Raw genomic sequence first — 22,979 nt, 5'->3', positions numbered from 1 at the left:
CAAGGAGACTTAATACCATACTGCAGATGCAGTTATGCTCTTATGATGTAAAACTCACTTCAAGTGCTGTTTTGTGGAACTTGAAGTTTGCTCTAGAGGTGAAACTAGGAACACTGCAGCTTGGAGATGAAGACATTTTTCTTCACCAAGTCCTGGGTCTGTCCAGACCCAGGCTACGTTCCTCTAGGTGACAGACAGGACTTCTGCATGTCTTTGCCACCAGTGTGCCCTATGCCATGTAAGTTCCTAGGAATGTGCTGTGGGTTGAGGGAGGGCCACAGCCTCTTCAGGCTGCTAACTCTCCTTCCTACCCTAGATCTTGCTAGCGATATGTCCTCTCCAAACGAGTAAGAATCACTAACCTGCCCTGGCCTCATCCTTCAACAGCCTTAGGTGTGGAGGGGGCAATGTCAGAGAAGGGTGCCTGGAAGGCTGGGACCAGAGGAATGGACCCATGATGAGCAAGACCCTAGATTCCACCACAGCACCACCATCATTGCCATCAAAAAGGAAATAAATAACAACAAAAAAAGACCCAACCTTAAATCATTAAGAACAAGAGGGAAAGACCAACAAGAGGTTGTTGAGTATCCAGGGAAAGGAGGAACTCTCCTCTGCACCCTGACACCTTGTTCCCAGCTGAGAACTACTAGGACAGGAGCCACAGCCCTCGGCTGTGGTATTAGCTGAGGGATTCTGGAGGAGCTGGGCTGCCAAGGAAGTATCTAGGGAAAAGGCTCCCAGTCACACTAAAGGCCATACCTAACAGGGCCCACAGGGACAGCAGTGTCTGGCCAACTCAGCCGTACACACCTCCATGTCCAGCTTGTTGACCCAGATGGGCAGATTGGAGTAGGAGTGCAGGTTTAGGTCGTCCACTGCTTTCTGCACTCTGTTCAAGATTTCAGAGAATGTCTTGTGATCATACATGCAGGTTTCCAAGGAACGGACTTCCAGGTCTATTTTTTCCTCAATAATCAGTAGGTCGTCCACCTAGGGGAGAGTGCATTTAGTATGAAAACGTTCGCTTACTCTATGGCTCATTCATGTTCCTTTCATGAAGAACTCTGCTCGGCGTAGAGAAGCCCCTCCATCAACAGCCAGCCCTGGCGGCTGGAGTGAGGCCGCAGCTTCCCCTGCCTGGCCACAGAGCACAAGGAGGGGCTGGGAACACCACCAGCATCTTTCTTCCCTCTGCCCTGCCATAGGAACAAGCACTCCTACTACAGGTTCAAGCTGCATCCTGTGCCTATCAGCCCCCAATATCCTCTATCCAAGTTTCTCAGGGTGTCACTCAGCAGCATTCCCAGAGCCCCACTCCATCAGTCAACAGCCAGAGAGTTTTCTTCCTCCTGCAGCTCCAGGGGTCTCAGCTCTACTCTTACAAACAGCTGTGGAGAACTAGAGCGTTCCCCAACTTAGTGACTAATTCGACCATAAGCGCTGAAGGTCAGGCAACTCACTCACCTTCTCTTGGAAGTTGAAAACCGTCTCTGCCAGGCGCTGCACATAGGGATCGAGTTTGTAGGACTCCCACACCAAGGCGATGCCTTCTGCAATCAAGGCCTGTACCTCCTTCTTCAGGCCGGCCACTAACAGTGAGATGGTGTTGCGCTCCTCCACCTTCTCACAGGTGCGTTCGTAAGTCCGGACGCTTTCAATCAGTGAGATGGCAAATGGGTACAGTTGGTTGGCTTGGTGAGCCTTGTTCACAATTGCAAGTGGCACTCGGAAGCCAAGCCACTTGAGGTTCCGGACCTCTTTGGAGAGTGTTATGATCTCTGGAAGGAAGTTCACCTTTAGCTTGAGGACATTCCCAGTGCGGCCCCGCACTCGAGCGCTCTCAATGGTGAAGATGCGCCCTGAGACACCAAGGTTGCGTTGCTGAACCTTCCTCGCCCAATCATCGAAGATTTCCTGGGTGTTGAGCTTCATTCGGAAGCTGTCTCCATCCTGCTTCAGCTTCTGCCCTTCCACGTGGTTCTCCCAGCCCTTGCCTAGGACATCCTCCACTCGCTTCATATAGGCAGTGAGCTGTCTGTCAATCTGTTTAGCCCAGATGATAGACCCTGACACAGGGGGCAAGTCACGGACATGACTCATCTTACAAGCTTGGCTTTGCGGGTACTGGACCTTGAACTTGTCGTGCAGAGATTCGATGTCATCTTTTACACGTTGGATCAGCTGGGTCTGGTATTCACGAATGGCCCCTCGGATGTGTGGGCGGACGAATAGTGCGTTGAACCTAGAGAAAATCCTGAACATCTCATTGGCGTTCTTGGCTGTGCCAAGCTGATCTCGGAGGCGGGCGGTGATGCGGGTCTCTACACGGTCGATCCGCTCATCGTATCTCTTCATCGCGGCCTCCCAGGCCTCTGTCCCTTCTTTGGAAACATCCAGACCATCTACTTCCTTGACATTCTCATAGGCCAGGTTCACCTCCTCGATGGCATTGGCGTCTGCAGCATCAAAGAGAACCTCGGCCACTTTCATGTCCTGGGGTTCAGGTGCCTCTCCTTGGTTCTGTTGTGCAACTGCTGTGACCTAAAACAAAAGATTTGGAACAAAAAATATTTGCAAATGAGGTTTTTCTGTTACAGGCATAGCATAGGATTCTTGTGCATCAATATTGACTTTTAGGCTTTCAGTACTTTATAATCACAATTCAGCCATGAGCACACTATAAAGATCTCCCTGCCAATTTCTGTCTTTACTGTATTTTTTTTTAAAGGAAAGAACTAGTGAAAATGAAGAGGGAATGAAGACTGAAGTGAGACACAAACTGGGCTAGGATGTAGCTCAGTAACAGAGCACTTGACTAGCAGGCACACGACTTTGGATTCATTCCCCAGAAAGGACAAAACAAAATGAAACAAAACACCCTACCCCAAAAGCATACAAAGAAAAAAAAGAACCACTGAATTATTTTAATAAAGCTTAGAGATAAACAGTAATTTCCCATAATTCATTATGGTGCATGGCTGAAGGACTCTGTTGATGTCACACTTCAATCTAATGGCCAGGCGTCTGCTCTGAGCTGTGCCCACGCAGGGCACACTGAGTAATCAGATACTCATAACAATGCAAGGCAGCCTCAGGATCAAGGATGACAAGTGACAAAAGGACACTCAAGAAAAAACATGAAGTACTAGGTGGTCAGTTCTTTCAAAGAATTAATTACAAAGCGGCCACAGAACAAGGACTGTGTGAGCTTCTGTGACAGACACACCTGTGGCCTCAGGACTCTGACAATGACAGCTCTCAGTTGTTCATGCTGACGGCGGAACTTCCGCATCTGGTCGAGGCGGGCCTGAAGCTTCCTGTGAGCGGGGTTGATGCGCCACACCATCTTCAGGTTCTCCTCCCTCTTCCTCTTGACAATGTCTCTCAGCAGCACTTGGAGCTTCTCATACTCATCATCCCATGTCTGGAAGACTTCGAAGCAGGCCACCATGACCTACGGTACAATTGGGAAATGGCTTGTCACTCACTAAGTCACACTGATCTCACTGGCTCAGGGTGGTTTAAAGACCACAACTTACTTTTTCAAACTCTTCATAAGCTACATGCATCAATTTCCTAGTGCCCAAGACTTTGAGCAACTGAGAACTCAAGTCTCTGGAAATTGCTTCCACAAGACGCAGGGCCCGCTGAATGGGATATTTTGTGTTTCGGATCTTTCTCAGATGTGTGAAAATTGCAACAAGTGCCTGCCTTATCTTGTCCAGCTCTGTGGCAGACAGCAAGTCATTCAGAGGGAAGTCTTTCATTAGAGGATTGTAGTCATTCACTGTTTCCAACGCCTGCTTAAGACCTAGATTGACAAAGAGGGTTAACAGCTTTCACCTCAAGTAATAAAATCAAGTAAACTAGGTCTTAACTAAGAAATGCACTTTGATGCTGAAAATATTTGTTATAGAAAAATCATTCACAGTATTTCAAGCAAACAAACAAACATCTCAATGGACTCAGTTTTGGTTTTCTCAGGGTGCAGTTGAAACCAGGTATAGTGGTATAAAAGCCTTTAATCCCAGCACTTGGCCGGCAGAGACAGGTGAGTTCAAGGCCAGTCTGGTCTACAATTCAAGTTCCAGGAGAGCCAGGACTACACAGAGAAACCCTGCCTAGGTGGTGGGACAGGGAAGCAGAGTTGGGCTGAAAAGGATCAACAGTTAAGAGCACTGGCTGGTCGCAGAGGACCTGGATTTGGTTCCCAGCACTCACACGGCAGCTAACAACCATGATAACTTTTCAGGTCCAGAGAATTCAATATCTTCTTCGAGCCTCAGTTTGGCACCATGCACACACGTGGTGCACATACATACATGTAGGCAAGCATTTATAAACATTAAAAATAAACAAACAAGCCGGGCGGTGGTGGCGCACGCCTTTAATCTCAGCACTTGGGAGGCAGAGAGAGGCGGATTTCTGAGTTCGAGGCCAGCCTGGTCTACAGAGTGAGTTCCAGGACAGCCAGGGCTACACAGAGAAACCCTGTCTCAAACAAACAAACAAACAAAAAACCCCCCAAAAACCCCCAAAAAATAAAATAAAATAAACAAACAAGTGTCCCGCACCCTGACTTGGTGACAAGCCCATCTCCCACGTTGCTTCTTTCACAGGGCTAAGACTCTACATGTTGCTTTTAGTACTGTCCACACGTCTTACTTTAATAATTAAGTTTAGAGAAACTTTAGTGCTGTCAGCTTTGAGAACACTCACTCATGGCTAAATTTATGTGTAATTATGAACATGGAATCATAGGAAAAACTGGCTTTTGGTCTATTTTTTCCTTTGACATAAGATTTTTGCAAGTATTAGGGAAAAAAGACTTCAAAGCAGGCTAGTGGTGTACACTGTTATCCTAGTACTGGGGAGGTACAGATGGGACGGTCAAGGTTGAAGGCCATCTTAGGGTATATAGGAAGTTTAGGCCAGCTTGGGTTATATGACGACTACATAAAAACTCATCTCAGGAAAAAAAAAGGTTTAGAGATGTTTTAAAGAAAAGAATCAAATGTATATATACATCAGTGCTGGTGAATGACCAGTCAATATTTTTTAAGGTGGTCATGACAGCCTGAGGAGCTCCACTTGAAATTTACTCACTTAAAATTTAGAGTACCACACTTGGTGGGGAGGAAATAAATGGGCCTTATCCACTTATTCTGTGGCTATGGAGCCTATAGAAATGCTTCACAGATATATATCTAGCCATTCTGTGTTTAGTGCACACCAATGCAACTCCACTCCCACTGTTCCTCCTAAGAAACGAAGCAGATAATCTACAGACCTGAGAACTGGACTCAAGACCTGTGCTTGCTACCATCAAGCTCCATCCATATCTCTTGGGTTTTTTCAAACAAGGGTCTTGCTAGATAGAGCAGGCTGCCCTTGACTTTGAATCCTACCCCCACCTCCAAAGCTCTGTGACTAAGTTGGGGGACAGCTCAGTGGGAGGACATTCACTCAATGCCTGAGAGACAGTGGGTCAAGTCTCCACGATGGGAGCAGGGGAAGCAAATGCTGAGACTGGGGTGTGGACAGCGTGCCCTGCCTGGAGGAGGGAAGCAGAAAAGGGAAAGGAGCAGAGCAGGAAGGACAGGGAAAGCAGCAGGGCTTCCCTCCTTCCTCAGCACTGGGCAACGGCTGTCTCCTGGCTGACTGAAAGCTCATCATCACACAGTGAAGAGATGAAGGGCAAGTTCCAGGGCTCACTAGCCTCAGGCCTAGAAACTGTCTTAGTTTCTCAAAAGCCATGAGGGGAGGGGAATTCATAGGTGAGGAGGACAGCCCTAGACTTTTATTCTATAGACCTGAGGGCAAGAGGAGACAAGATCCGAAGAGAAAAAGAGTTAAGAGTTGGAACAGCAGTGGTTAGGGTGTGGCCCTGGTGCAGCACTTGTCTGACACATAAAAGGCTGGGCCTGGGTCTGATCCCAAACTGCATCTACTAGTTTTCATCTAAATCATCAAAGACCTTAAGGAAGGGGGCCAGTAACTTATGCATCCAGCTATTGATTCTGGGTTTTACCTGTGTCCGTGTCAAAACTGACAGTGGCATGGAAACGTTTGCCATGCTTCAAAATGTCCAGAGTCAGGAGCACCTCTGGGCTCTCCCGCTTCTCCTGGATGCGGTACAACGCACGTTCCAAGTTTAGCCAAAAGCTGATTTCCTGCAAGGCAGTTCCTGATGCTGGATCTCGGTCAAGCTTTGTCACCTTTGAAGACAAGACGACATTGCCTGGTAAATCTCAAGTTGATCCCTCCCCGATACAAGTTAAGGGTTTGGTTTGAAGCTTGGAGAGATGGCTGCGTAGTGTTCTCTCAGTTTGCGGTATACTTACTCCCTACTCTGCCCAGACTCTGGTACTGCATGAACATTCCTAGACGTAGGAGAGGCTCCTACTGTCATACTATCACAACAGAACAACTTGGGGCAGCTTCCCACAGACATTAAAGGGCAAGCCATCTCACACTGGCTGCCAGTTACAGTGCCCTTACCTTTTGAATTTCTCTGATCCATCGATTAACTCCAGACTGTAATTGGTTAAGAAAAGTTGGGTCTTCAACCTTATCACCAAAATCTGTAACTTTGGGCTTCTCTCCACGCTCATAGCACTGCTTTGCAACATTTGTGATGATGGGATGAATTGGCAAGCTGATCTCCGGGATCTCAATATTCTGCTGCAGGTGAAGGAGTCCCATCTCAAGCTCTGCAATCTTTTTTTCAACTGAAGGAGCCATCTTATCACCATCCCTACAAAGATGGAAGCATCTCAAAATCAGAGCAGTACTGGCCTTCAAAGCACATTATTTAAGGTCTGTGAAGTATCACGAGATACCTTTGTGACTCATGGAGCCACACTGCATTGATAAAGCAGTGCTTACCTGTCTGCTTTGCCAGACTCTCTGATGTATGACTTAAAGAAAGGAGCCACTGCATTGCTGATGAAAGAGTGCAGTGTCTCATACGGCGAGTCTTCACTCAGAGTGAGGACTCGGAGCTGGGAAGACACCGGCTTATCTGCATCAATCACAGGGGCTCGCTTGATGAACGCCAAGCTAAAGAGCCAAAGGAGAAAGCAGAGCAGACAAGTCACATTTTAAATGAGTTTTTTTAACAATTATAGTTTTTATGTTGAAAATAAATCAAAAATTTTGAATGTCTGTTAAACTTAAAATTACATTAAGAACAGGTTCATGCTTATAATGTCAGCGAGTTTCAGGCCAGCCAGCAACAGAGTGAGACCTGACTGAATGGGTGTTTTTCTAGCTGTGGGAGAATGACTGTATCCTCTATCAGGACACGGTTATAGCATGTCCCCATGACAAAGGTAGCAACTGGGCTGCAGAATTCATAGTTCTGGCATAAAACCAACCCACTCAAGCAACTGTAAGCTGCACATCGATCCTCCCTAAGGTGCACATGGACCCGTGAACTGTCATATCAGTCCCATAATAAAATCTGCACCTGCTGAACTGGCCACTTCTCCCATCTCCACTCTTAAGTTTCTAAACTCTCTTCCCCATCTCTAGACACCACTTCAACTGGATTTCCTATTTCCCTAAATATATTACAAGGGCCAATGAGGCAGTTCAAGGGTTCAGGGCCCCTGATACCAAGCCAACCAACCTGACTTCAATCCCACCCCACCCCCCAGTCCTCTACCCCGGAACCCACAGGGTGGAAGTAGAGGGACGTTCTTGTAGGCTGCATTGTGAGCTGCCCAGCCAATGGTGAGTGCCTTCAGTACTGCAAACGATGGGGAAGGGAAGGAGAGCTTGATCTAGGTGTTCTGCAGTGCTGGTTAGAAGTGTTCTATCACATGTGCCATCCCATGTGCAGCAAACGCTAGCAGATCCTATCTAGGAAGCTATCCGCCATCCACACAATATCCATACAAGTCTTCTACACTCTGTTTGCCTTTTCCTTCTGAAACAGTTGTTTCCTCCTATGTAGACCAAGCTGGCTCCAGCCTCCTAATGCTGAGGCTACAGTGTGTACCACTGTACCCTGCAACTCCTCTGTAGTCTTGAAGTTTTGACTGCTAATGCAGAATGAGTTTTCACAAATGGGAATGAGAGTTCCTACTGTTCAGAAGTTGATATAAACTTTCTGTAAGGAATCTGGCAGCATGCCTTAAAACTGTAATGATGCCTTCCTATGAACGTGTAATATGCTCTTGAAGGAGTTATCCTGAAAGAATCAGGCCTGTGCGCAGGAATGTTCACTATTCATTTATAATGACAAAATAAGATAAAAGCAGAGGTAGGTGGATTTCTGAGTTCGAGGCCAGCCTGGTCTATAGAGTAAGTTCCAGGACATCCAGAGATACACAGAGAAACCTTGTCTCAAAAAACAAACAAAAAAACCAACAACAAAAAAAGCAGAGATTGTTAAATCAAAGAATACAATCAGATTGAAACCTGGAACTCCTAGTAAGTAAACAATAGCCCAAACCTAAGAGCAGTACCGTGTACGACAACTAGAATTGGAATGTTTCAGCATTTACACTGATGCAGAAATCTAGTTCAAGGCGTGCTCATGTGCAGTAGACCTGTGGCACGGTCTCACAGTGGCGCTCACACTACTTACCTGTTAGACTTCACCCCGTAATGAATGTCTATGTTGATGTTATAGGAAATGAATTCTTTCTCCTCTTCTCCTTCATCACCAACGTCCTCTATAAATCATAATGATAGTGTTATCAAATTCACATTGATATTTCTAATCTGTCAAGTCTTAAAGACTGATCCTCGCCCCACTCCAACTCACTTCTGAAGTCCCAGGGTGCTGGCTCTACCTGCTTTTCCTGACTCCTAAGTCAGGCATTTGTTTGCTGTGAGATCTTGGGGACAAGGAGCTGACTCTCTATCTGCCAGGCAGTAGCAAGTGTCTGGGTTGTTGGAAGGTTAATAAGAAGATACAAGGGAAGTCTCAGAGATGTGGGCAGTTCTAGTAGTTTCTGCAAAAATTCTCACTGTCTCTGGCCACTATACTTAACCTCTGCCCCCCAAATACAAGCCTCTTTCAATCCCAAGTGCCGTCTGCTCAGCTGTGTATTCAGCTCTCACTATGTGATGTGACAAGCATTTCCATGCCACAGTCAGCCTTAGGCTGGCAGGGCTATCAGCCCTGATTTCCGGGTACGGAGTGTAAATAAACGATCCCTAAGATACTCAGCCGGAAAGCATGGGAACGCAGAGGCCTACAGTTCCACACGAGCTTCTCGCCAGCACAGAGCAGGGCCAGGCCTAGGGTGAAGCCCACCCTAGAAGACTGCTGACAAGAAATACCGAACAGCCAGTCACCCAGCTTTTCCTCTGCTCTGTCAAGCAGTCTGTTGTAGGCCACAAACAGAGATGTCTCTTCATTCAAGCTAACCAAAGGCATGGAACATGTCGGGTCCACACAGCACACGAGCCACAGACGAGCTTATTGGAACTTAGCATATTAACAGCCTCAAGAGGCATGTGGACCAGACTTCTAAACTAAAAATCAAAATTATAGAAAAAAATTTGTAAAAAATGATATGGGTGTGGTGCCACAGGAAGGTGGATCTCTGTGAGTTCAAAGCCAGCATGGTCTTTACATAGTTAGGTTCAAGCCAGCAGGGCTACATAGTGAGACGCTATCTCAAAATATTAAGACTATAAGATAATGCAAGCTTCTCTATCAATAATCTCCAAGACATTTGAACATTCTAGCTAAATTATGAATTATGTTCATAAAGACTCACAGTGTATTATCTGCATTACCCAAATCTCATTAAAGAGCCAAGAGGCAGTGAGAACACAAACCCAACAGAAGATCCAAGAGCGGCTGAGTGCTATGGACTTTAAAATTCATGAGCAGAGAAGGGCATGGGATACTGAACTGGGTACTCTTTGAGGCTTCTCTTAGCAACTAAACCTGGAGATTCAAGTATAAAATACAGAGCCTGAGCAAACACTGTCTACTTTGTCGGTTTTAAGATGAGACAAAAGCAAGATTCAAAATCATGACATTTGCACAAAATGGGTGGGCGGGAGTTCACTGTGCTAAGTGAATAAACTGGACTCAAAGACCAAAGTCTCTCTTCTGTGGGCTTTGGATTTAAGGGGCGGGGAGAATAGAAAGGGGACCGAGGGGAAGGAAGCCATCTTAAGTGGGGAGGGAGTAAAAAGGGTAATGTCACAGGTGAGATGGAGATGTCTGGAGAGCAGGGGGAGAGCACCAAGACAATGGGGCTCAATGATAACAAAGTAAAATGACACCTACGTACGCAAATGCTGTAATGAAAATCATCTTTGTAAACTGACTTTACAAACAAAGTTCACACCTAAAGGCATGATATGCAATGTCTTTATCAAGAGACATTTTTTTCCAAACAACTGTTTTTGATATAATTTTAGAAAGGGGAGGAAGTAGGTAGAAGAACTTTCTAGTATGCCTAGTACTACCTCTTGTCTTCTAAAATAACTACTGTTATCATGTAGGAGCTGGCATCTTCCAACAGTACCCGGAAGGCCTCAGCCACAGAGAATATAGGGCAGTGCCCACCCCAGAGAATGCATGCCACCTCTCCTAGGCCTAGGAGCCCCTGCTCTTGACTGGGTAAGTACTCTGCAGCTCTGCTGAGGAAAGAGATCGTGCAGTGTGGGTGGTGTTGAAAAGCAACCCTTTTAGGTACTGGATGCTGGCATCTTTCCACTGTATGGCTGCTCCAGCAGAAGTCAGCTATCTAAGAGTCCGGAGTGTGACCACCAAGAGCTGTTACCCAGTGCTATGGAGGGTGAGTGCCCAGCACTGAGCCTGGGCCACTTATCCAGATTATGAAGCCAGACTTTGCCAAGAGATCCAATGTGTTCCTCTTGTGCACAGCCCACTTGGCCTGCCAAGTAAACAGCTTTAGCATGCCTAAAAAAAACCTTTATAAATCAACTGACTTTCTAACCATTCAAATCTATATTACAAGATATAGACATATTACAAGACAACCCTGCTGCCTGAAAGTTGTCACCCCTATGCCTGCAATCTCCAATTGGAAGCATAAGACAAAGCACATAAGGATATGCCCTAAACCACAGCTGTCAAGGCAGTGGATTGAGAAATACTGTCTTGCTGGGCTTGATGGCAAGCCTTTAATTCCAGCAGAGGCAGGCAGATCTCTGAGTTTAAGGCCAGCCTGCTCTACAGAGTTGAGTTCCAGGACAGCCAGGCTGTTTACCCAGGGAAACCCTGTCTGAAAAAAAAAAAAAAAAGAAAGAAACAAACAGAACAAAATAAAACAACCTGTCTCCTTCAGTTTTCTAAACTTTCCACAACCATATAAAATGCATCCCCAAATACCATTCCAGTAATATGGACAACAAAAGAAGATTCTATAACCACCTACAAGAAATGTTTGACACACTGAAAACTTTAAAGTATTTCTTCCCCAATGACCATCATCATACAATGCAATCACAGAAGAGAGAGGTCAGACAGGGTCTCAGCCTGCGGCCTGTACTCTCTGACCCCAGGCTCCACCGCCCACTGCAGGTATGAGTCGGGGCTCTGTAGCAAACACTGCAGTTCAACACTAGGAGCACTGCAGTGCGGCAGAAAGCTGCTCCGGCTGGCTCAGGGAGGCACGCCCAATGACATAATCCCCAGACAGGAAGACAGACCTGCTGCTTTGGTGAAATTCCAGCATCCCTAAAAATACTTGGGGAAGTCATTATTGGTTGGTCTGAGAAACACATCTGGGTCAGTCTTGTATATACAAGTTCCTGATAAATATAGAAATCAAAGCCTTACAGAATATTATGTTTGATAATTATCAAATATGTTTTTTGCAGAAGGTCAAACTTGATGGCATACACCTGTGATCTCAGCACTGTCGAAGAGGCAGGAGGATCAGCACAACTTCCTGTCAGCCTGGTCTACAAAGTAAGTTTTATGTGAGCCAGAGTTATGGGTCATCTCCAGAACTGTGTTTGTGGTGGCTCTCTCTTTTTGTCACTCTGTAAATTATTAATCTTCTAAATAGTAAAAAGAAAGTTGCCTTTCTCCTTCAATAAAAATGCTTAAAATTGAAGGAAGGAACCTTGATTATCTGTTGCTAATACGGGAAGAAGCTCCCCTACAGACACAACCTACATGTTTTGTCAGGGTTGCACACTTCACTAAATCTCCAATCAGTTTCCTGGTGTCTGTGGATTGCTGGTTAATACAGTTAACACAGGTGGAAAAATCCAATGGCAGGGCTCAGGAGCGCTGCTCCCACCCAGGTCCTGAGCTGCATGCTGCGCTGGGCTACACTGGCAGACACTGCCTAGCCAGCAGCAGCATCTGGCTATGCATGCTTCTGCAGACAGACCAATACATCCCAAAATACTAGTGAAAATTAGGAACTCAATTGCTGTACGACCCACACTGCCCTCACCTGAGCAGGCATTTCTTCAAGGGTGCTGACTGGGTAGGAGGAAAGGGATGAAGCTTGGTCGCTCCCTCCAACCTTCTGCCAACCAGAGCAGGTGAAGGCAATCATTCACCCTACACCCACACCCAATGACTCCTTACAAGTTTCTGGGGGATTTCTTTCATCTTCTTTCCCCTTTAAAATCTAAAACTGACCAATATGTACCATGATGCCACACAGACCCTCTTATGCCATAGCTTTAACTTTATCCATTTCTCATCTCTGGTTGCCGAGGACCATGATTTCCCTGCCACACCACCCTCATGCTGGCAGTGGGCTAAGAGCACAGAGAAAGGCAGGTTTAACAACCTGAAGTTTGCATAGAAGCATCCTTTCAGGTATATGAAGGAAGCATTACATCCCATTTACTTTTCCTAATAAACTCTTCTTTCTCTCTCTCTCTCTCTCTCTCTCTCTCTCTCTCTCTCTCTCTCTCTCTCTCTCGTTTTGATTTTTCAAGACAGGGTTTCTCTGTATAGCCCTGGCTGTCTTGGAACTCACTCTGTAGACCAGGCTGGCCTCGAACTCAGAAATCCACCTGCCTCTGCCTCCCAAGTGTTGGGATTAAAGGCATGCGCCACCACCGCCCGGCTGAACTTTTCAATGAACTGAAGCTTGTTGAAAAAGACAGTTACTAATGCCTAAGGAACTTAGTACTAGGTATTCTCTTCTGGAGCCACGGTCTCACACAGTCTAGGCTGGCCTTGGATTCAACCTTAAACTGACCCTCCTGGTTGCACCTCCCCAATGCTGGGGTTACGGACATGCACTACCAGGCGCTGGAGACCAAACCAAAGGCTATCTATCTATATAAGCACCCTGCCAACTCAGACACATCCCAGTCCCAAGGACTCAGTACTTTTTCAGTTAATATAAATTTAGAAAAAAAAAAAACTGATGTGAATAGACTAAAACAGACATCCCTATCATTTTCTGAATTTCACTTTATTCTATATGTATGGGTGTTCTGCCTATATGCATCCGGGTACCACTTGTCTGTCTGGTGTCCACAGAGGCTAACAACGCTTGTGAGTCACTGTGGGCAGCGAGTGCTCTTAACCACTAAGCCGTCCTTCCAGCATCAAACACTCCCACCTTAGTAAATGCACTGAAGAACTGCAGAGACTAGTTTTAGAATCCTTCAAAAATCCTTTTCATCAACCCCCTGCTCTCAAGGATCAGGGACCTATTTGAAAGTGGAGATGGAGGGCTGGAGAGATGGCTCAGTGGTTAAGAGCACTGACTGCTCTTCCAGAGGTCCTGAGTTCAATTCCCAGTAACCACATGGTGGCTCACAACCACCTGTAATAAGATCTGATGCCCTCTTCTGGTATGTCTAAGACAGCTACAGTGTACTCATATACATTAAATAAACAAATCTAAAAAAAAGAAAGAAAGTAGGGATGTAAAAATGTGAGCCATATGTGGTGGAGACTTAAAGAGAAAGGTGTCCTCCAGACACAACAGGACTGATGCACATACGCACTCAGAGACTCAAGGAAGCACACACAGGCTCAAGCCAGATGCAGTCCCAGCACTATAAAAGGGAAGTGGACGCAAGCTCCACCCCCAATCAAGGAGCTCGGAGCAATTAATATTGGCTGAAAAACTGAAAACCAATGTTCTCCAATGAAGTCTCACTGGGTAATCAACACTTCAGGATGGGCCTATGCCTAGAAGCAGCTGGCCAACAAAACAAACTCAGTGGTATTTTTGTGGACTTTGTTTCATTTTACCATGTTTTGATGTTTTCTGTCTTCTAAGTCTTTTGTTTTGTGGGAGTTTTGTGTTTGAAAGAGGAAAAAAAACCCATAAAGCTGGATGGATAGAAGATGGGAGGATCTGGAGAAATTGGGGGGGAAAGGAAAATATAATCAAAATACACAAAAAATGTTTTAAATTAAAAAAATAGAAAAAGGGCTGGTGAGATGGCTCAGCAGTTAAGAGTGCTGACTGCAGCCGGGCAGTGGTGGCACACACCTTTAATCCCAGCACTTGGGAGGCAGAGGCAGGTGGATTTCTGAGTTCGAGGCCAGCCTGGTCTACAGAGTGAGCTCCAGGACAGCCAGGGCTATACTGAGAAACCCTGTCTCGTAAAAAAAAAAAAAAAAAAAAAAAAAGAGTGCTGACTGCACTTCCAGAGGTCATGAGTTCGGATCCCAGCAACATGGTGGCTCACAACCATCTGTAATGAGAAACAAATAAAAACCTATAGGCTAGAGCAAGAGGGACAAGGGAAGGGGGACAGGAATAGAAAAAGAAACAACTAAGTCCTCTTTCTAAGCAGGTTTAAACTTCTACATCCCAGCTTCCCTCTTCAGTAATGAGCAGGGTGAACTGGTTTTCTCCTGAGGGTCTCAGCCCACTCTTTTAAAAAGTGGTGGATATGCCCCTACCTGGCACCCACTACACTCCCATGCACTTGCTGTAGACTACCTTGTCCTATAAAAGTATAGGCCTACCTGCACACCAACAGCGTGGCAGTGAACCCAGGTTGACAGACTCCTAGCACTGAGATATTATGGGAGTGATATAGAAAGCTTTTCTTGTTGATTTATTCATTATTATATTAACCATTTGAGATATAAGTCTAGAGATGAATGCAGGCTGAACATCCATAGTCTGAACACTGGTTTCAGGTTAGAGAGGCAAAAGTCGTATTTGAAGGACCTCTAGCCGCCCCAGCATTCTGCAGCACCTCAGGGATCCTCAACTGTATTAAGTTTTTAAAGCCATCGGTTACTAAATTTCATAATTCCTCTTGAATATTAAGTCCTTAGAAAAACAACGTTCGAAAGCCCACAGAAACAACTTTCCTAAGTGTCCACACAACTATGTTTCTATGAAGCTGGGAACTTAAAAGGCTCTATGTGAAATATGAAACTGTGAACAACTCGTTTACACTCCAGTTCCCAGCCAACTCTGCACTAAGAGCTGACTCCCCTAAGTTACCTGCCTGAGACACACTGGACTGCCAGTTCACGGCACATACACTAAACACAGCCACATCCCAGTAGTCCCAAGTCTAAGGATGCAGGGGAGAGTAAGTGTGTGGTACACACACACATACACACAAACTCAGCACCGCATCATCCCTGCTAAGCACTCACTAAGCTGAGGACACCAGTCACAGAGGCACCTCGGTTGCATTCCCACAGATACCACCAACCCACCAGGGACAAAGCACAAGAAAAACCTGCCCACTAGGAAGAAGATGTTCCTACAAAAACAGCTTTACTTAGTAAATCATCCAGTTTAGGATCAAACACCTTTTTATCTAGAAGAAAACAATCAATCTCCCTCAGACTAGGAATTTCAGAAAGGAGATTTCTCAGTGAAAAGCTGTAACTCACTGCTGACCTGCTGACACTGCACTATCAAAAGCAGCTGCTAAGTCACCATCTTTATTTTAGCCCTTGAGAAACTCTGTCCTTTAGCACAAAGTTTCTAAGTAGCTGGGGTAGCTTTAAAAAAAGAACTTATTTTTTTAAAAAACCTTCTAGCCAGGCGGTGGTGGCGCACACCTTTAATCCCAGCACTTGGGAGGCAGAGACAGGCAGATTTCTGAGTTCGAGGCCAGCCTGGTCTACAGAGTGAGTTCCAGGACAGCCAGGGCTACACAGAGAAACCCTGTCTTGGAAAAAACAAACAAACAACTAAAAAAAGCTTCTCTCTATTTGGTACAAGTGTTTAGAAATGTCTTTAAAGCAGAGCAGTGAAGAGAGGTTGGGGACACAGCTTAGCTGACGAGGTGCTTGCCTGGCATGGAATCCAGTGTGATTTCCCCAGCACCACAGTAAAAACTGACCATGGCAGTGAACTCCCTTAGCACTTGGGAGGCGGAGGCAGGAAGATCAGAAGTTCAAGATCATCCTTGGCTACATATGCGTTTGAGTTCACCTTAAGGTTACCTGAGAATTTGTTTTTTATCAAAAAGAGAGAAAAGGGAGGGGTGGTTAAGATTAAAAACAAATTTCTCAGTTCAGGAAATCAGCTATATATTTAATCACAGTTGGTGGTATTTTTTCACCTTTTACTGTAATCAACTACTGCCTATACATATCTAACTAAGTGTGCAGAAGCCATGGTGAACTCCTAAGAACTACCTAAACAAAGCCCTCCTTCCAAGGACTGAGAGACTGGATGGGCCCAGGGTGCAGTTCAGGGTTAGACTGTCCCAGGGTGCAGTTCAAGGTTAGACTGTGCTTAGCAGCCCACAGGAGAAAGAGATTAGGGAAACTCTGGAGGGAGTTGAGGTCAGCCTGGTCTACAAAGCTTCGGGCCATCATTAGCTATGCTATGAGACTTCTCAAACAAGCAAACAACAACAAAAAGGGTGTGCTTAGCATGTGCAACATCCTGGACTCAATCCCCAGCACAGATAAGACATGTGCTGACAAGGAGGAGACCTTAAGGCATCAACTTGGGATTCAAAAGGATGGGATGGGGGCACCAGGAAGGAGGACAACAATAAATAAAAAAACCGATAAAAATATCTTTCCGTTTGCTTTTGTAAGTGAACGAGAAATGAATAAATCATAAATAACGGGAAATGTTAAATCACCAGGAGTGCAAGCAGGATTCCTACAAACACAGAAGAGCTAATGAATGATGTGTTAAATCACTAGCAATGCAAACAGGGTTTCTACAAACAAAGAAGAGCTAATGAATGATATATTAAATTACTAGGAATGCAAACAGGATTCCTATAAATACAGAAGGGCTATTTCAGTCTCAGACAGTCAAATTCCTTAGTCAGCTTTCAAAAGTGCAAGTCATTATGGAGCCTCACTGGGATGCTGCTTCATCCCTTTACCGAAAGAAATGTGTACTGCGGAGACACCTGTTCCAGTCCACCCTTGATACAAGACGGACAGATGTGAGAAGAACAAATTACTAAGGACAGAGCAAAGAGAAAAACTTGGAAATCTTTTTTCGTAAAGAGAAACCATGACTCATGGTTTTTGTGTTTTTATATTGAAATCAGTAATTTCAATACACAAACTGTGCAACAAAGAATATAAAAGAATTAGCTAGGGCCAAACTACTCAAAATCTTTAAAAACATAGGTAAAAACTTATTTTAATAAAAGGTATATGCACACACCCCACAAAAGGGCAAACAAGTAGGGGTCAAAGGGCAAACAAGCAGAGGTCAAAGAGCAAACAAGTAGGGTCAAAGGGCTGACGGGGTGGGGGGTGGACGGCTCTGCTTAGGTAGGATTCCAGATGACTTTCATTTCAGGTATATTTCAAATTTTCTATAGTTATATGGTTTTTTGGACAAAAATAGATTTCCATGCAGGAATAAATACAAACCCCAAATGTAAAAGAAACAACCTTCAGCCACACAAACACTACCAGGCATACTGCTTTAAACATTCTGTGTTGGTCGAGAAAAAAATATTTTGCTATCTTCTAACTGCAGGCTCAAACCAAGGCCACGTGAACATTTTGTAATAAGACTAGCCTTTAAGTAATACAAAGTATCTGGAAGACACAAACTATCCAAAGGCAGCCATTCCGGTTGGCTAAGGGAGCCACACAGCCTTTGGAACTCTAAGGAACTTGCTAGCAAATATTTTCAGACCACCTTCAATCCCTAAAGGCTTTTACTTAGACAGCACATCTGGATTCCTAGGGAAATGCCACACCCATTCACCAGCGTATGTGCTCCCTAGATGCTACAAAGTGGTCTTAAAGCTCCAAGAAGGAAGGAATCCTGCCAGCAAGCTGCAGATTCCAGATGGATCTAGGGATGTTATGAGCATCTCTGCTGGAGGACACAACTGGAACATGCCAGCTTTTTTGCCTCCTTCCCCAACTAGGTGAGCAACAGTTCTTAAGTCTTTGAAATCAGACTTAAATGTTACAGGGCTGTCATTAGGGTCACTTAAGCAACAATTTCAAACCATGATCAGAAAAACAAGCAATTTGGATTGGAAATTGATATGCTCTGTCTAGTCTAAGGTCCTGTGCTAGCTGGTGACCTTGGACCAGCCGCGGGACTCAGTTTCCTGGTTTGTAAAACAGGGAGATACACCCACTCAACAACGATGCTGTGAGGCCAATGGAGGCCTACGCGTAGGCAGCCACAGACAGCAGAGATGCTGGGTGCCCAGGGCCTGCCCACTCTGGCTCCCGCCAACCACCGGTACCTGAGCCCATCCAAGGGCCAGCACCCAGGTGGCCCACTAGACACACTCTTCCCAAAGCGAGCTAAGCTAGGACACGAATCGAAACCAAAAAAGCTCATGTGACTTTGGAGGCAGGGATGCGGCCCTGTGCCCAGCCGGGACCGGGAGACGCCGTCTCCACCCAACTCGGCCATCTTGACTAGCCGCGGAGACAAAGCGACCCCACGGTGCGGGCGCTGGCAGTCCGGGCAGCCTGGCTGCTCCACGCGACCGGGGAGGGGGCGCCGCGCACCTTTGAGGGTGGAGCGCTCCACCAGGACCGTGTGGACCTGCGGATCTGACAGGAACTTGCGCATCTGCTCCAAGGCGCTCTTCTCCTCCAGCGCCGCCTCCAGCGCAGCCGGCGCGTCGCCGCCGTCCTCCAGCAGCAGCGGCACCAGCTTACGCAGGTGCTTCTGCAGCACCGCCACGTCCGCCACATTCTGCACCGCCGACACCTCCAGGCCGGCCGAGCCGTCCTCGCCGCCGCCCGGCTCCGACATGGCGGACCCGCGGAAGGGAGAGAGAGAGGGAGAGAGAGAAAGAGAGAGAGCGAGAGGGCCGAGGGTAGCGGCCTCCGGCACGAGGGAGCCGTGAGCGAGGGGAGTCGGAGACTGAAGACGCTATGTCCGCTAGCCCGCGGCCGACTGCGGACAGCGGCGCCGGCTCCGCCCTAAAGGCCGCCGCTCCTGCCGGCCCCGCCCCGCCCGCTGGCTGCAGCCACCGGCGCCCGCTCGCGGTCGGCGTCGCGACGTTACGCATGCGACTGGAGGCGGGGCTGTGTGCGGCGCCGCGTGGCCTTTTGGGACTTGTAGTCGGGATGCAGGGCGGGGGCCCATTACCTTCTGCCCTGGAGTGGTCCAGGAACCGTGTCTGTCTCCATTGCCAGGTGGCAGAGGATATCACAGAGCCAGCCCCTCAGGCTTCGTAAATAGTGTATGAAGGATGCATTGACGAGAGTTGACATTTAGTGAGAGTTCATCCTCTGCCCGATGAACATTGTTCTTAATAGTTAATCTGCGTTCTCCCACTGAATGAATGAATTGAGTCGAGTACCAACACCAACCTCTGCCTACTCGTTATTAGTTACATATGGGAAGATGAGGATTTTTTTTTTTTCAGAGGAGATAAGGGGCGTGCCCACAGTGACCTCGCTAAACTGACAAGGGAGAGGGTGTTCTTAGCTGAGGAACTGGTGTCTAAGGAAGAGGTTATTTACGGGTGGAGCAGAAACTGCAGTGCAGTCTAAGGGTAGGCTAAAAGAAACCTGGATGGGACCTGGCTTCTAAACACAGCGTCATTTACCCTGCGAGGATGATGTGACTGTAAGAGAAGGACGCATATGAGTGAATCTACTGACAACTGTATTCTCCTTCCTCCCCGAGCCCTGAACCTGCACCACCGCTCTGTGGGTTCAAGAATCTGGGTCGGCAGGAGGCAGGGGCTCGGATTCCTCCCAACCAAGTTTCTCTGCATCTGAGCCATCACCCCTCCTCCCATACACGGAGGACAAAAAGGCCAGAATCTCACCGCTTATTTTCTTAGGGATAGTAAGTGGCCTTTGAAAGTTCAGGTCATAACTTGCCTATTCAATTGGATAGAGGGAACGAAGCCAAAGCGATTTTTAAAAATATAATAATGCAGAGTTAGAAAGCTGAGTCCTGATTGGTGGGAGGATGGTGGTATGATTTGATTCTCCCAAATCATCTTTGGAAAACGGGAAGCCCTACAATATGCTTATTCCTTGCACAATTGCCTGGTGCCAGGTCCCAGAGGCTGATGGAGCCCAGAGACTCTTCTAGAAGCCAGAGAGAAAGAGAGAAAGAGAGAGAGAGAGAGAGAGAGAGAGAGAGAGAGAGAGAGAGAGAGAGAGAGAGAGAGATAGGACAGATAAATATCCCCATCCTCCCTCCATCAGCCCACCCTGGTATAATATGTCCAAAGAAGTCGTAAATAACCTTGCAGAGGTGAGAGGATAGACCCAAAGCTACTGTGGTGAGTTGCTACTGTGGAAATGCTAGCGTACCAGCAGTGACCAATACTGAATGTCCACCTGACACTGGGCACCTCGTTACTGTTTTCTTCTGCATAACCTGCAGAGATAGGAACAAGGACAAAAGACCTGAGATTCAGAAACCTGAGGGGACTTGGTGGGGGTAGGGCGGATTGCACACTGGCTGCACTGTGAGTCAGCATCTGGGAAATGCAGTCATTCAGTTATCCAAGGGACTCACTCATCTGCAACGTGGCTCCAAGTCAAGGAGCAGATAACAGGCTCAGACTTTGGATTATTATCATTTCAAAGAAGACAGAAATGATCTGTTTACAAGGATTTACAAATGAATCAAACCTGCTTGCTTTTTTTTTTTTAAATTCTAAATGTTTTTGGTTTTTAGTATAGTGAGAATAGACCTGCTGCACACAGGCTGCTGAGATTTCTAAGGGCATCATCCTTGAGGTTGGCCAGGCTGAGACTGGGCTAACGAGGAAGCAGAGCTTGCCTTCTGCCTCGTGACATAGGACTCAGCGGATCCTGAGGGGTGGGGGGATGGAACTTGTCTGCCATACTTTCAGACAGACTACATCGTTTGGACTACTAGGCACTGCTGGAGGATCCAGCTGGCATTTCACCTCGCTGCAGGACACTTTTGATGAAGCTTGTTCCAGAATCTTATCCCCTTTCTGTGTTGGTTCGGTGTTAAATGGGCCTCAAGGTAAGGATTGGTCTGAACGTGGGTCTTGAAGTTGCAGACCAGGGAAGCCTTGCACCATTGGAACAGAACAGTCCATTTGTGCCCTCTGGTGGTCATGAATTTTCTTACTTTCAGGGAGCCTTCTTTCTACCCCCACCTCCCCATCCATCTGCGTGGCGCCACCCGGTCACCTAGCAAATGCCAGCCTGTGGCTGGACCCATATTCTACCATCCACAGGGAAGATTTATGAAGACTGTCTTCCTGGGCAGAAAATGTACCCAAGCCCTAGATGTGCCTGGTACTGCCTCGCTCCTCCCCTCTAGAAGAACCAATCACACCTCTTACCAAAACTGTGTCCCCAGCTAAGTTTACTGCTTCCTGGGTGCACATCCCTCTCTCACCTTACAGGATTTCCTGATTCTATCTCTTTCATCCAGCCTACTTCTTTAAGAGGGTTGGGGGTGGGAATCTATATAATTGCAGCACTAGACAGGCAGAGGCAGGAGCATGGCAAGTCCTAGGACACCCTGGGCTACGTAGTAAGACTGTCTTGGAAACAATCAAGTCAAAACAGAGCAAGGCAAGAGAGAGAAAGAAACTCTGCTACATCTCTGCAAGCACCATATCTCTGCTGCTCTTTCCAGCAAATTCCTTGGCAATAAACACAGTAAGCCCTGCCCTGAACACTTCCAGCTCTCCTATTGTAGTGGTTTGAATATGCTTGGCCCAGGGAGTGGCTGTATTAGGAGGTATGATAATGTTGGAATAGGTGTGGTCTTATTGGAAGATGTGTGTCACTATGGGGATGGGCTTTGAGGTCCTATGCTCAAGCTCCACGTGGAACAGAACCTCCTCTTGGCTGTTTGCACAAGCCAGCCTTCTAGTGGTTGCCTTCAGCACCATGTGTATCTACACACTGCCATGCTTCCCACCATGATGATAACGGACTGAACTCTGAATCTGTAAGCCAGCCCCAATTAAACATTTTCCCTTACGAGAGTTGCCTTGGTCATGGTGTCTGCTCACAGCAATGGAAATCCTAAGACACCTGCCTCGTCCTCATGTTCCCAGCAAGTGTGGTTGATGTCACCAACCCTCCACACCTGAACAGAGCCAGCGACTGGGTTTTGGTCTTCTCTTGCTTCTCTTGCTGAGGCAAGAGAGAGGCCAGGCTCTGCTGACCCTTTCCTTCCCTCCTCTTAAGGAGGCTGTGGCCCAAGGCCTGGTGTTCAGCTCTCTTTGGTCTTGAACCAGCAGCTCTGCAGCCTGATGTACAGTGCAGCTGTACCTGCTGGCTCTCAACATCAGAGGGGTGTTAGGGTGCACTACAGCTGTTGAGTAAGTGTTCTAGAAAATTCCAGATTGACTGGGAGTTTATTTTAATCTTCTATATCCTTCTTCTCCTCCACCTTCTCCTCCTCCTCCTCTGCTTACTCTTTGTGTTTCAAATTGAACTCAGGGTATTGTGCCTTCTTAGTAAGTGCTCCGGGCTCTAACCCTGCACTTATCTCCTACCCTCCTTACTAATTGTCTGTACACTTGCTCTGTTGATTATTTTTTTTAAAGTATGCCATATTTTTATTAAAAATGTTATTCTACTATCCCAACAACCATTTTCTTTTCTTTTTTTTTTCCTTTTTTTTTTTTTTTTTTTTTTTTTT

The 22,979-nt window shown here is 46.5% G+C and overlaps 1 protein-coding gene across 1 annotated transcript in view; it reads right to left on the bottom strand.

Moving 5' to 3' along the window:
- Positions 1-19,353, bottom strand: part of Dync1h1 (dynein cytoplasmic 1 heavy chain 1) — a 69,754-nt gene extending 50,401 nt beyond the window's left edge. Inside the window, exons 1-9 of the mRNA XM_031357409.1 lie at positions 18,878-19,353; positions 8,600-8,687; positions 6,892-7,065; positions 6,505-6,760; positions 6,035-6,221; positions 3,543-3,814; positions 3,230-3,457; positions 1,468-2,544; positions 814-993 (exon numbers count right to left, since the gene is read on the bottom strand). Of these exons, the coding sequence (XP_031213269.1) occupies positions 814-993; positions 1,468-2,544; positions 3,230-3,457; positions 3,543-3,814; positions 6,035-6,221; positions 6,505-6,760; positions 6,892-7,065; positions 8,600-8,687; positions 18,878-19,127 (2,712 nt within the window). The 5' untranslated portion in view covers positions 19,128-19,353. The remainder of the gene's footprint in view (positions 1-813; positions 994-1,467; positions 2,545-3,229; positions 3,458-3,542; positions 3,815-6,034; positions 6,222-6,504; positions 6,761-6,891; positions 7,066-8,599; positions 8,688-18,877) is intronic.
- Positions 19,354-22,979: the final 3,626 nt, after the last annotated feature.

The sequence above is a fragment of the Mastomys coucha genome, unplaced genomic scaffold, assembly GCF_008632895.1.
Source record: "Mastomys coucha isolate ucsf_1 unplaced genomic scaffold, UCSF_Mcou_1 pScaffold6, whole genome shotgun sequence".
Taxonomy (NCBI): Eukaryota; Metazoa; Chordata; class Mammalia; order Rodentia; family Muridae; genus Mastomys; species Mastomys coucha.
The sequence above is the reverse complement of the archived record's forward strand: the minus strand, read 5'-3'. Positions and strand labels throughout refer to the sequence as shown.